General features: G+C 36.8%; 1 protein-coding gene across 10 annotated transcripts in view; it reads right to left on the bottom strand.

Moving 5' to 3' along the window:
* ELP2 (elongator acetyltransferase complex subunit 2) overlaps positions 1–12,456 on the bottom strand; it is a 39,566-nt gene that overhangs the window by 24,914 nt on the left and 2,196 nt on the right. For 6 of the 10 annotated variants that reach the window (XR_003116615.1, XR_003116616.1, XR_003116617.1 and 3 more), the window contains exons 2-8: positions 11,130–11,208; positions 8,091–8,161; positions 6,032–6,188; positions 5,590–5,667; positions 3,208–3,272; positions 2,055–2,121; positions 1,431–1,571 (exon numbers count right to left, since the gene is read on the bottom strand). Coding sequence is in view for 7 of the 10 variants with exons in the window: in XM_025364873.1 (XP_025220658.1) it covers positions 1,431–1,571; positions 2,055–2,121; positions 3,208–3,272; positions 5,590–5,667; positions 6,032–6,188; positions 8,091–8,161; positions 11,130–11,208 (658 nt within the window). In the remaining 3 variants the exon portion in view is untranslated. The remainder of the gene's footprint in view (positions 1–1,430; positions 1,572–2,054; positions 2,122–3,207; positions 3,273–5,589; positions 5,668–6,031; positions 6,189–8,090; positions 8,162–11,129; positions 11,209–12,456) is intronic. The other 4 variants (XM_025364875.1, XM_025364869.1, XM_025364871.1 and 1 more) reach the window with 3 other exon arrangements.

Genomic DNA, 12,456 nt, shown 5'->3' with positions numbered 1-12,456 from the left:
CTGAAGCCTCCTCAGCTTTGCAGAACTGTGAGTCAAGCAAACCTCTTTCTCTTACAAATTACCCAGTCTTGGGAAGTTCTTTATAGAAGCATAAGAATGGACAACTACAAATTCCATTTTTTTAAAGGATAAATGCAGAAATAAAGAAAATGAAACCAGTATTTTGACCTTTCAAACAATATAATGAAAATAGAAAAAAAATAATATTTGGGTATAGCTACTCCTAATATGCTGGTTATATAATTTCTTCATTCTCCCCATAAAACTGTCACTAAAATCTCAACTCTGATGAACTTTACAACCAAGAATAGTAACAAAAAACAGAATACACCTAGGTGAACAATGCTGAGAACTACCTTTATAACTGACACATCCAAAAACATCTCTTTCAAAAACAACATCCCAACAGCATCTACCATGCAGGGATACTGTTCTAAGGCTAGACAATAGGAAAATCAGAATCAAATATACTACTCAAATGGTGAGATTTAGCTTGTCTTTTATTATAGGCCAATAAAATGTATAAGTAATTTACATTATTCTTTTAGGTCTTCCTATGCTAAAACTGCAAATCTAGTAATATTTTACAAATTATTGAGAAGCACTAAACATTATTCTCAGCAACTTAAAAAATCTTACTAATATGGTTTAGAAGAAAACTATTTCACATATGAAAAATGACTCACTCTCACATAAAAATGGGAAAATACAAAGTATCACGCCAAGAATGGTGGCCCACAACTGTAATCCCAACACTTTAGGACACCAAGGTGGAAGGATCATTTGAGGCCAGTAGTTGAAAAACAGCCTGGGCAACATAGCAAGACTCCATCACTACAAAAAAAATTAAAAATTAGCTGGGTGTGATGGCGTAGTCATCGCTACTCAGGAAGCTAAGCCATTTGAGCCAAGGAGTTCAAGGCTGCAGTGAGCTGTGATTATGCCACTGCACTCCAGCCTGGGTAAGATGTCTCAAAAAAAACAAAAAGAGGTCAGGCACAGCAGCTCACACCTGTAATCCCAGCACTTTGGGAGGCTGAGGCAGGCAGATCACCTGAGGTCAGAAGTTCAAGACCAGACTGGCTAACATGGTGAAACCCCATTTCTACTAAAAATACAATAAAATTAGCTACGCATGGTGATGCGTGCCTGTAATCCCAGCTACCTGGGAGGCTGAGGCAGGAGAATTGCTCAAACCCGGGAGGCAGAGGTCGCAGTGAGCCAAGATCACGCCACTGCACTCCAGGCTAGGGGAAGAAGCGAAACTCTGTCTCAAAAAAAAAAAAAGAAAGAAAGAAAAAAGAAATAGGAATCTAGGAATCTAACACTTGTGAAAAACTAACCTTCACATAGGTGGGTGGTGAAAAAAAAAAATCAACCAACTAGGAGACCTAAGTATTGTTCTATCAGATATTTTCATTATTACTCACTTTCATTTTCTATGGTAAAAGTATTTTCTTTCAGTCTTATGTTATCGGCATCCTGAGTTTCTGAAGATGTTGACTTTATATACAGCTTCCATATTCTTATTAGGCAATCTTGTGAACAGCTTGCTAGGAAAAGATCTCTACCTAATTAAAAAATAATACTAAATATTAATTTTAAAACATACTGTGAAGTTTATGTATAAGACTTTTTTCTCTATAATATATATATTTCTAGATTTCCCCAAAAAAACACTTTGTTTCCTTACCCTCCAATTCATTTGATCTATATTCATTTTTAGTAACATTGAGAAATATGCATACAATGCTAGTACATATTTATAACATGTAATACTCATATATAGTCTACTAAGTTCTACAAAGAACTTTTCAAGAAGGTCTGCAGGTGAACAAGACAGCTAGTGTCATCTAATAAATATCAATTTATTTAATCATCTACCACCCAACTAACAATTAACAGAAGGGATAAGCATCCTCCTTTCTAATTGGGACAATAGAAAAACATAACATACAAAGAAAACTTAAAAATTAAAACATAAAAGGCTGCTTTATTGGAAGTAACACATACTTGTTCCCACTGTATGTGCATTAGCAAAATTTCATACTGACCAAAGGCTGCCCATTCCACTCCTCTAATCCAATCCTCATGTCCACAGAGAGAAAGCACTTTCTGAAACTAGTAAGATAAAAATCATTGGGCTTGATATAAGAATTTAACATCTTCATGTATACCAGTGACATCATTTGGTCTCAGACAATCCTACTGCATTGCTCTTTTACTGAGAACACTATTTGATTAGACAGGAAAAAGCATTCCTTTGGGAATGAAAAACCCATCACATGATATCTAAATCACTAACTGGAGCACCTCTGAGTAGATAATATAATATTTGTAATCTCAAATATTTTAAATGTTTATGATGTAAAATGATACATACTGTAGATATAATATAGAAAAACAGGTGGGTTGGGCAGTGGCTCACATCTATAATCCTAATACCTTGGGAGGCTGAGGAGGTGGGACTATCACTTGAGGCCAGGAGACTGAGACCAGCCTGGGCAATAAAGTGAGACCCTGTGTCTACAAAAAATTTTAAAATTAGCCAGGCATGGTGATACATGCCTGTGGTCTCAACTACACAGGAGGCTGAGGCAGGAGGATTGCTTGAGCCTAGGAAGTCAAGATTACAGTGACGCATGTTCTCACCACTGCACCAGCCCAGGAGACAACAAGACTCTGTCTCAAAAAAAAAAAAAAAAAAAAAAAAAGTTGAATAGCTGAACTTTCACAACCATTTTTAACCTTCTTATAGAATGCAAAGAAACAAGTATCCTCACTATTAAATAAATGAGTTTAGAGTTAACCAATCCCTTTCTAAATTTCTCTCCTTTAGTTTAATCACTTAAAATCTAAGTAAAGCTCAGAAGGGCAAATAAATACTTCTAGGAATGCTTCACTGTACGTATGTTGTATCTTGTTTAAATTTTTAAGAGAAAAACAACTACCACAGCATCTTCCATCTCTCCTCCCCTACCTAATGACCTGTTTCCCCCTAACAACTCTGAGCCTGATGATCAAGGCAGTGGTTACTTGGTGTTCAGAGTAGACAACCATCTTAACAGAGGACTATCAAAAAAAGATTCTATTGGATTATTTTGGTTTAGATTAGAACATTCTCTAAAATTCTATAATCTGGATATAGTCCGTATTGAGATATAACTAAGCAGAATATAATTCTAGCCTCTTAATAAACATTATTACCTGATCATTTTGTTGAGCAAATAAGTGAATTCTGCAATCATCATCGCCACATGCTAATATTGGTACTGGGGAAAAAAAAACAGGCTTCACTGTGAGTTCCCTATTCCACTACATGTTATGATTATCAACTGTACTGGATTGTAAGCTCTAGGTAAAGAATCCTGACTTCAATTTCCCACACCACTATATGAATAATTGAAAATGCTCAATAAATGTCTGCAGGAATAAAATGAACACTCTAAAATGATCTATTCAGTGGTTACTTGGTAATTATAATGACTATTAAATAAGAATCCAGTCCTTCTCTCCATTCTATGACATTTATGATAGAAGTGAAAATTACGCTCGAGAGCAACTAGAGAGTATTTTCACCATGTCAGCCCGAAGACCAAGAGGAAAGGTTGTTAAGACAACTAAATAATGAACAGCTACTATGGGCCCTAGCATCATGGCTAATGCACACAGATTTAAGGGTATGTTTGTTAATTTGAGGACCTTATGTTTTGTTTGAATTATGTTTTATTTTGTTTAAAACAAAATAAATGTTATGTTTTACTTTGTTTAAAACAAAATAAAAGGCTGGGTGCAGTCGCTCATGCCTGTAATCCTAGGGCGTGATCCTTTGGGAGGCTGAGGTGGGCGGATCACCTGAGGTCAGGAATTTGAGACCAGCCTGGCCAACATGACAAAACCGTCTCTACCAAAAATACAAAAATTATCTGGGCGTGGTGGCATATGCCTGTAATCCCAGTTACTCGGGAGGCTGAAGCAGGAAAATTACTTAAACCCAGGAGGCAGAGATTGCAGTGAGCCGAGATCGCACCACTGCACTCCAGCCTGGGCAATGGAGCAAGACTCCATCCCAAAAGATAGAAATAAAAATAAAAATAAATAAAAGAGCACGTAATTAAGCATGTGGCTAAAAAGCTATACAAGGCAATTAGCCAGGCATGGTGGCATGCGCTTGGAGTCCCAGCTACTCAGGGGGCTGAGGTGAGCTGTGATGGCACCACTGCACTCCAACCTGAGCAACAGAATGAGACCCTGTGTCAAAAAAATAAAATAAAAAATTTAAAAAGCTATGCAAGGGGATCCAGACGCAGTGGTTCATGTCTGTGATCCCAGCACTTTGGGAGGCTGAGACAGGAGAACCACTTGAAGCCAGGAGTCCAAGACCAGACTGGGCAACATAAACAGACCCTGTCTCTACAAGAATAAAAAAATTAGCTGGGTATAGTGGAGCATGCTTGTAGTCCCAGCTACTTGGCTGAGGTGGGAAAATCACCTGAGCCTAGGAGTTTGAGGCTGCAGTGAGCTATAGATCACCACTGCACTCAAGCCTGAGTGACAAAATGAGACCTTATCTCTAAAAAATAAATAAATAAATTTTAAATTTAAAAATTTTAAAAAGCTATGAAAGATGTGACTGTTAAATTATTTTAATAAGATAAAAAATCATTAATAATTTGCATTGCCAAAGGGCAGCCCTGATGATTCTGCTAGATATAGTAGAGACTTTCTCTAAGGACATGCCTTGCCACCAAGTGTGTTTTTCAAAGATTTTCTTACTTTAGATCAACTACAAAAAAAAGAAAAAGAAAAACAATAAAAACAAAACTCCAGTTACTTGGCCTGAATGCAGATGGAAGAAATGAAATTCTGTTATGATGCCAGAATGTGTGCAGCTTCCCCTTCTACAGAGCCTTGCACAAAATGGAACATAACATGAAACCATGGAGTTGCAGCTCCTGCAACAGAGGGCGAGAGAGGCTGGTGGCTTCCAGGCCCTGCCTCTTTTCACCTGGCCTGTCTTCCAGGTAACTGTGGAGGCAAAGAGGCTGACTCACTCACACTGGCTATTATCTTTGTAGAAGATACTCAAAGATAAGTACAGATAGGTTTCACAGCAAAAGGGAAATTTTTCTGTTTGCAGATTTTAAGTGGTCTTGGGCAAAATGTCATTATGCGGGATGTGAAGGGGCCATCATTCTGAGAGAAATGCTCATATGCCACCTTCATTCAACACTTTTTCAACTTACCCCAGACCTTCACCTTCTAAAGAATGAGATACTTTCCTGTCATTCCATACATGTCCATAGATCCATACACGTCCACAGTATATTTGATAACTAACAGTATCACTCTCAAGTATATAGTAAGTCACTTAAATTATCAATAGCTATCAAAATCCTAATAAGCCCTTAACTTTATGTTCTATACTCAGATCACTTGAATATTATGATAAAAGTATGTTATTCACATCTTGTTTCACAGAAACATTTAGATACAAAATTAAGACCCAATACATTTCTTTTAGGTTCTAATTATATGACAATATGCAAATATACTGCTCTTTTAATATATACTTAACAGGATACTCACCATCAGTATTTGGCAAAAAAGACAAGCAGAGAGCCAGAGCAAATCCATTTCCAAAGTTTAAAGTCTGAAGGCACGTTACTAAGAAATAATAAAAAACACAATGAACAACTACCTCAGAGCTTATCCAACTAGACAGGTTGGATAGCATCATCACAGCCCCAGGTAGCAGAAGGGAGATGAGAGAAGTCAATCCTGAGCCCCCACTGACCATGTGAAGTTAAATGGCCAAATTTTAACAATGTTACAGAGAGCAAAATGACTTACATGAAAAAGTTATGGTATAGAGAATTTTAAATAAGTGCAAAAGAAAAATTTAGATTAGAATTATAGTATTTTTAAAATTGCTTGAAAGTTTTAAAAAATTATATATATGCTCTTCTGCTCGTCATTCATTTGTTAAATATTATTTCGTTTGTCTGGATTATCATGTCTCCAAACCTACCTTCTGAACCCTTTTTAGACCAAAGTCGAACAGCAGAATCTGCAGCTGCAGAAACGATCAGTGTACATAATGCAGGATCTGATGTCCTCCTCTGGTAAACAGCATGCACCGCATAAACAGGTCCTTCATGGCCTTGAAGATGGACTGCTTTTAAAAGCTGAATCAGAGAGAATGACAGAAGCGTTGTGGAAAAAAAAAAAAAGGATTTTTTTTAACCTTTATTTAATTGGATAAAGATGCCAATAAAACGGCTGAGCCAAAAATAGGTCCTCTAAGTTGAAAAGAATAAAACTTTTCAAGAAGTCTGTCTGACCATGTTAACAACACACAAAATGTAAATACCCTGTGACATAGCAATCTCATATCTAGGAATCTACTCTGAGAAGATAATAGGTATTCTGAAGAATATAGGTCAACTTTGTGGAATGTTCCTCTTTTTGGATTATGTGATTTTCATTATGAAGAGACTCAGAATATACATTTTGACAGCATTACTACATAAGCACATCCCATCAGGAGGCACATGGTTTCAGTCTGTCCAAGTTTTAGTGAAGTTAACCTTCATATTTAGTAGAAGTATTGTCTGCCAGTTTTCTTCACTGTGATGTTAATTTTTTTTTTTTTTTGGGTGATAATATGAGTATACTTTGGCATTGAGTAAACATTCTATTCTCCATCAAACTTGTACTAAGTACTTTTAGCATCTACTCATGATACTTGCCTAATTCAAGTAGGACTGCAAAACAGAAAAAAAGCAAAGAGAAGTGGGAAATCCCATTTGCTTATCAAGTCTATCTACTTGCCATCAAGATTATTCCCTCTGGCATCCCTTCTACTGATGTTTTGGGTTCATCTTTTTTTAAGTTTCAAATGTGTGACATTCCACCACTTCTTTCAAAAGGTATCTTCTATAAACTGTCTGCTGAAATAGTGGTGTTCCTTAAATGTCTCCTCATTTGTTTTTCCAATTATAATACTTAAAACAGAATTCTGCCACTAAAGAAGGTGCACATAATACTCATGTATAAGGGTCTGTACACTAACTTTCTTTAGAATGATTAGCCTTTGGCTTCTTGGAAAAAACACTTAAGCCAGGTGCAGTGCTGTGTGCCAGCAGTCCCAGTTACTTAGGAGGCTGAGGTAGGAGTATCACCTGAGTCCAGGAGTCCTTGGCTATAGTGCACTATCATCTTACCTATGAACAGCCACTGCACTCCAGCCTGGGCAACACAGCCAGATCTCACCTCAAAAACGCTTAAAAAATCCTCGGATACAATATAATTTCTGTTATGCATAATTATACACATATAACTAGAGACTTTCTGACATTCTTCAGAAAGTTCACTCTGCTCAGATTTTGTATAGGTTTTTCCTTCTTTATACTTTTCGTATTTATAATCTTTTTTTTTAAACAAGTCTGACATTACCCCCTAAAAAAATTAAATCTATTGAAAATACTCATTTCACATCTTTAAGCACAGTTATAGCTTAATCAGAGGATTTTTAAAAACATAACAAGACAGAAGGGTGGGGTGGCACTGAGGAGAGTCTTGTAAATCTATATTCGTATGCCACAAGCATTGAAAACAGATCAGCCCAAGTAAGAATAGTTTGAAAATTATTCCAAAATGACAGGAAATTCACAGAGACAGTTAACAGCATACAAATATGGGAGTAGAAATCCGAGCAAAGGGTACGGGGCCTGTGTAGTACAAAAGACACAGCATTTGTGTTGCTGATGAGCAAGATTAACTTCATAAAAGAACAACACAGTTGAAGAAAAAAATTAAAAATAAAAGTAAACATAAAAATCACTTCTGAGACCAGCCTGGGCAACAAAGTAAGACCCCATCTCTACAAAACAAAAAACAAAAAACACACACACACGCAAAAATCAGCCAGGCATGGTGTCAGGCACCTTTAGTCCCAGCTACTTAGCAGGCTGAGGTGAGCTACGATTGCACAACTGCACATCAGCCTGGGTGACAGAGTGAGACTCTACCTCTTAAAAAACAAACAAAAAAAGTCATTTCTTATGATTATAAACATGTCTACCCACCTGATTATCCTCTATTTCCCAGTGAATCACTTGATTATCAGATCCTCCAGAAACTAATTCAGTAGAAGGGGCTGAAAAAAATTATATCTCAGTAAATATCTTTATTCACTTTTTCTGCAATTTTTTAAAATTTCCAAGCTACACCAAAAAACAATACCCCTGTACTCTCTACCTAGATTCACAAACTGGTAACATTTTGCCATATTTGCTTAATATCTTACTCTTCCTCTATATACGTACACATACACACCTTTTAGGAGGCAAACTACTTAAAAGTAAGTGGCAGACACTGTGATCTCTGATCCTCAAAGACCATACATCTCCTAAGGACGAAAATATTCTCCTATATTACCTCAATACAATTATCACATTCAAAAATTCTAACATTTATAAGTATTATTATATAATACACTGTCCATATTAAAATGTCCTAATTGTCTCAGGAATGCCTTTCAAAACTATTTTTGTTTGGGATTCAGAATCTAAAGAAATACACTGAATGTTTGGATATCACACCTTTTTAGTCTCCTTTTATCTAGAATAGTTTCCTAGTCCCCCTCATTTTTGTGACAATGATAGTAGCCAGCAGTTATTTTGCAGAATGTCCCTCAATCTGTTTGATTGTTTCCTCATGATTAGATACAGGCTAAACATTCTTGGCAGGAACATTATATGAAACATTGTAGTCAGGTGCTACTACCAAGAATATGACTTATTGTTGAAATTAGAGACCTACTTCAAAATAGATCTTTTAAACACTTGCTACTTCTCAGTGATAACAGAAGAAAAAGTAGTACCCAAAAAAAGGGGTAAATAACCTAATTTGGGTTTGGATTTTCTTTTTATTTGTTTCAGGGAAGCAGCTGGACTAAAGAGCATTAGATTTGAACTCAGAAGGCCCAGGTTCATGTCCTAACTCTGCTGCCAGCCAACTGTGATCATGGGCCTCAACTTCATGCGTCACAGTAATTAAGCCACTTAACTAACTATATGATTTTAAGAATGTCTATACATAAAAGTAATGTTAAAATTCAGACATATTAAAAATACAAAATGATATTAAAATTTTATATATCACTGACAAATGGTTGGAAAGGCTATCTGCATTATCTGACAGTTCAATTAAAGGAAATCAATCATAATAGTTATAGATTACAGTAATACACAAGCAATTCATTTTATGTAACCTCACTTTTAAAAGGAAGATAAAACATACAAGCCTAAATTAATATTTTATAACAAATTCCTATTCTGAGAGTCAGTCTTTGATGTTATCTGGTGGCAATTAATATAATTGCAATTATGTTTTATTATCCACACTAACAGTCATCCCTTGTACCATTTAATGATTTTTATTGACCTAACACGTGACTAATCCTACAGAACCAAATGAAATAAGTAGCTTATTAAACTTTTTTAAACATCATTTATAAAATCATAGCAAAGTCTTAATAATTCAGAAAATTTTGTATTTGTGCCTGGCTCAAAATGCCCTCAAATGAGTGTGGAATGAAAAATAAACCTAATTCAGAACCCATAACTACACTGCAGTAGGTATATTTAAAGCAACTAAAGAAATATCATAGGATTTTGAGAGCACCATCTAAAGGCAACCAATATTTTAACTGAAAATTCTAGTGTCAGAATCTTAAGAGAGGGAAGAGACCTGGAGATAATCTTGCCCAGAAATTTTCAAAACTGTTGGTCTTAGAATTCCTTTACAGTCTTACAATTTTTGAGGACCCCAAAAAGCTTTTGATTATATGAACCATATGTACCAATATTAACCACATTAGAAATTAAAACTGACAAATACGAAAAATATGTATTTAACCATTTACTTAGGGTTCCATGATGTGTGAACATATATAACATTTTGATGGGGAAAAACCCCAATGGTTTCCAAAACAAAAACTTAATGAAAGAGAGGAACTATTTTACACTCCTACAAATCTCTTTAACATATGATTTTATTAGAATATAGCTGGATTTTCCTATCTGCTTCTGTATTTAATCTGCTGCAGTATCATACATCATCTGGCTGCTGGAAAACACTGTACATTCATGACAGAATAAGAATGAATACTGTGAATAACTTCTTGATATCATTATGAAAATAATTTGATCTCATAGGTCTTACAAACCTCTAAGACACTCTTGATCTAGTCTGATCTTTTACTTTTCAGATGTTATTAAGGTGCAAACTAGGGTCAGTAGAGATGTAATGTCTTGCCTAAAAAAGCAATAGCTGGCCGGGTATAGTAGCTCATCCTATAATCCCAGCACTTTGGGAGGCTAAGGAGGGAAGACTGCTTGAGGTTAGGGGTATGAGACAAGCCTGGGCTACACAGCAAGGAGGGAGAATGGTGTGAACCTGGGAGGTGGAGCTTGCAGTTAGCCGAGATCGCGCCACTGCACTCTAGCCTGGGGGACAGAGTGAGACTTCGTCTCAAAAAAAAAAAAAAACTAAAAACCTAGAGAGGTATGGTGCCACACACTTGTGGTCCCAGCTATTGCAGGGAACTCTGATGGAGCCACTGCATTCCAGCTTGGGCAACAAGTGAGATCCTGTCTCTAAAAAAAATAAATATTCTCGTCTCCAACCAGTTGGCAAAAAAAAAAATCTAAAATTTTAAATAAATAAAAGAAAAAAGAATAAAAAGAAAAAGCAATAGCTTGTTTATGGCAGAAACAGACCAAGAAACCAAGTCTCTGAAACATAGCCTCAGTCTAGGCCCTGCTTACAAGTTTTTTAACAAAGGTTATGGGCAACGGGGGAAGTGGGACGGGATCCTGCCCAAGTCTAGGGCTGCACTACCCTTATCCTAAGCACTGCTGTATAATCCAAGCTTCAACTGCTACGAAGTAAAAATACAGTTCAGATTTCTCACTGAGAATACCATTTTTCTTCTGTTTCTCTGATTGTATAACATCATATAAGGTGATGCTAAATTAAGAGAAGTGATGAGAAAAAAATAGCTAACCATACTTTATCAGAAAGCAATTGAGATCAACTTTAACAATCTGGTTAATACTTACAGCCATCCTGTTTACAAATCCACTGTATGCAATTGACTCGGGCAGTGTGACCATTCAGGTTGGTAACAACAACCCTTTTCTTTAAAGAAGAAAATACCAGTTAGTAAACTGGAATTTATCCTACAGAAAAATTAATAAGTAAGTAAAAACAGATTTCAGTGTTTTCAATACTAGTAAAAACATCAGGATTACATCAAACAGATTTGCCTTCTTCCATCCATGAGCTTTTAACCATGGCTTAAGTTATCCATTCCTCTAAATCAGTCCTGCCTTTCTTGAGACTCCACATTCCCAGCATTCTGTACTCCCATTACACTCAACTCTTGGGTCTGCATCCACCTGCTTTTGCTCACTCTCCTACAATGCCCACATCCCTCTCACCTGGGCAGCCTGTCCTGACACACCAAGCTAGACAAGTAGCTGCTTCCTTGTGGAAGTAGGCCTACTATGCTTGCAACAATCTGAGGGTTTCTCTGACAAAAAAAAAAAAAAAGCCCTTCAATAGAGGAATCTGTGATTAATGGGTACAAGCACAGTTCACTTTGCATGCCATGGTCAATGAGATGGTGGGTTTTTCAGACCCAGTGGCACAATGTCACAAGGCCACAACTACTAAAGTCCTCACACATCAGATTCCTACAGGGCCTATTGCCAGGCTCCCCACAGATCCTCAACAGGTTGCTTTCACCAACCTCACCCCACACTTGGAGCTCTCATACTAAAGACACATCACTAAAGATTTTAACTGTGACTACCGCACCTTCCTCTTTACAGCCCCTTTCTCTATCTGCTGTCAATGGCAATGGCTTTGTTATCTGCTTATATACCAACTAGAATTCTCATGGCTAAGAAAAAGGCAAATGTGCATAAACTAATATATTTTACATATAGGTTATTTGAGGCTGGAAAGCAATTTATTGTATTTCACTGTCTCTCCCACTAGACTGAGAATTTCTTGGTGGCCACAAGTTACCACTCATTACCTTGTGTCATCATCACTCAGCCCAGGGCCAACCCACAGATGGTTGTCGAAGATTTGCTGAATGAGCATCATTCCCAAAACTTTATTTTAGCATTTGACATGATTTTATTCCCATATTTACTTAAAAGTTCAATCGAGGCCAGGTGCGGTGGCTCATGCCTTTAATCCCAGCACTTTGGGAGGCCTGGAGTTTGAGACCACCCTGGCCAATGTGGTAAAACCCGTCTCTACTAAAAACACAAAAATTGGCCAGGTGTGGTGGTGCACACCTGTAATCTCTGCTACTAGGGAGGCTGAGGCACGAGAATCACTTGATTTTGGGAGGTGGAAGTTGCAGGTTGCACT

This window comes from Theropithecus gelada, chromosome 18, assembly GCF_003255815.1.
Source record: "Theropithecus gelada isolate Dixy chromosome 18, Tgel_1.0, whole genome shotgun sequence".
NCBI lineage: Eukaryota > Metazoa > Chordata > Mammalia > Primates > Cercopithecidae > Theropithecus > Theropithecus gelada.
This window is presented reverse-complemented; position numbering and strand designations above follow the sequence as displayed.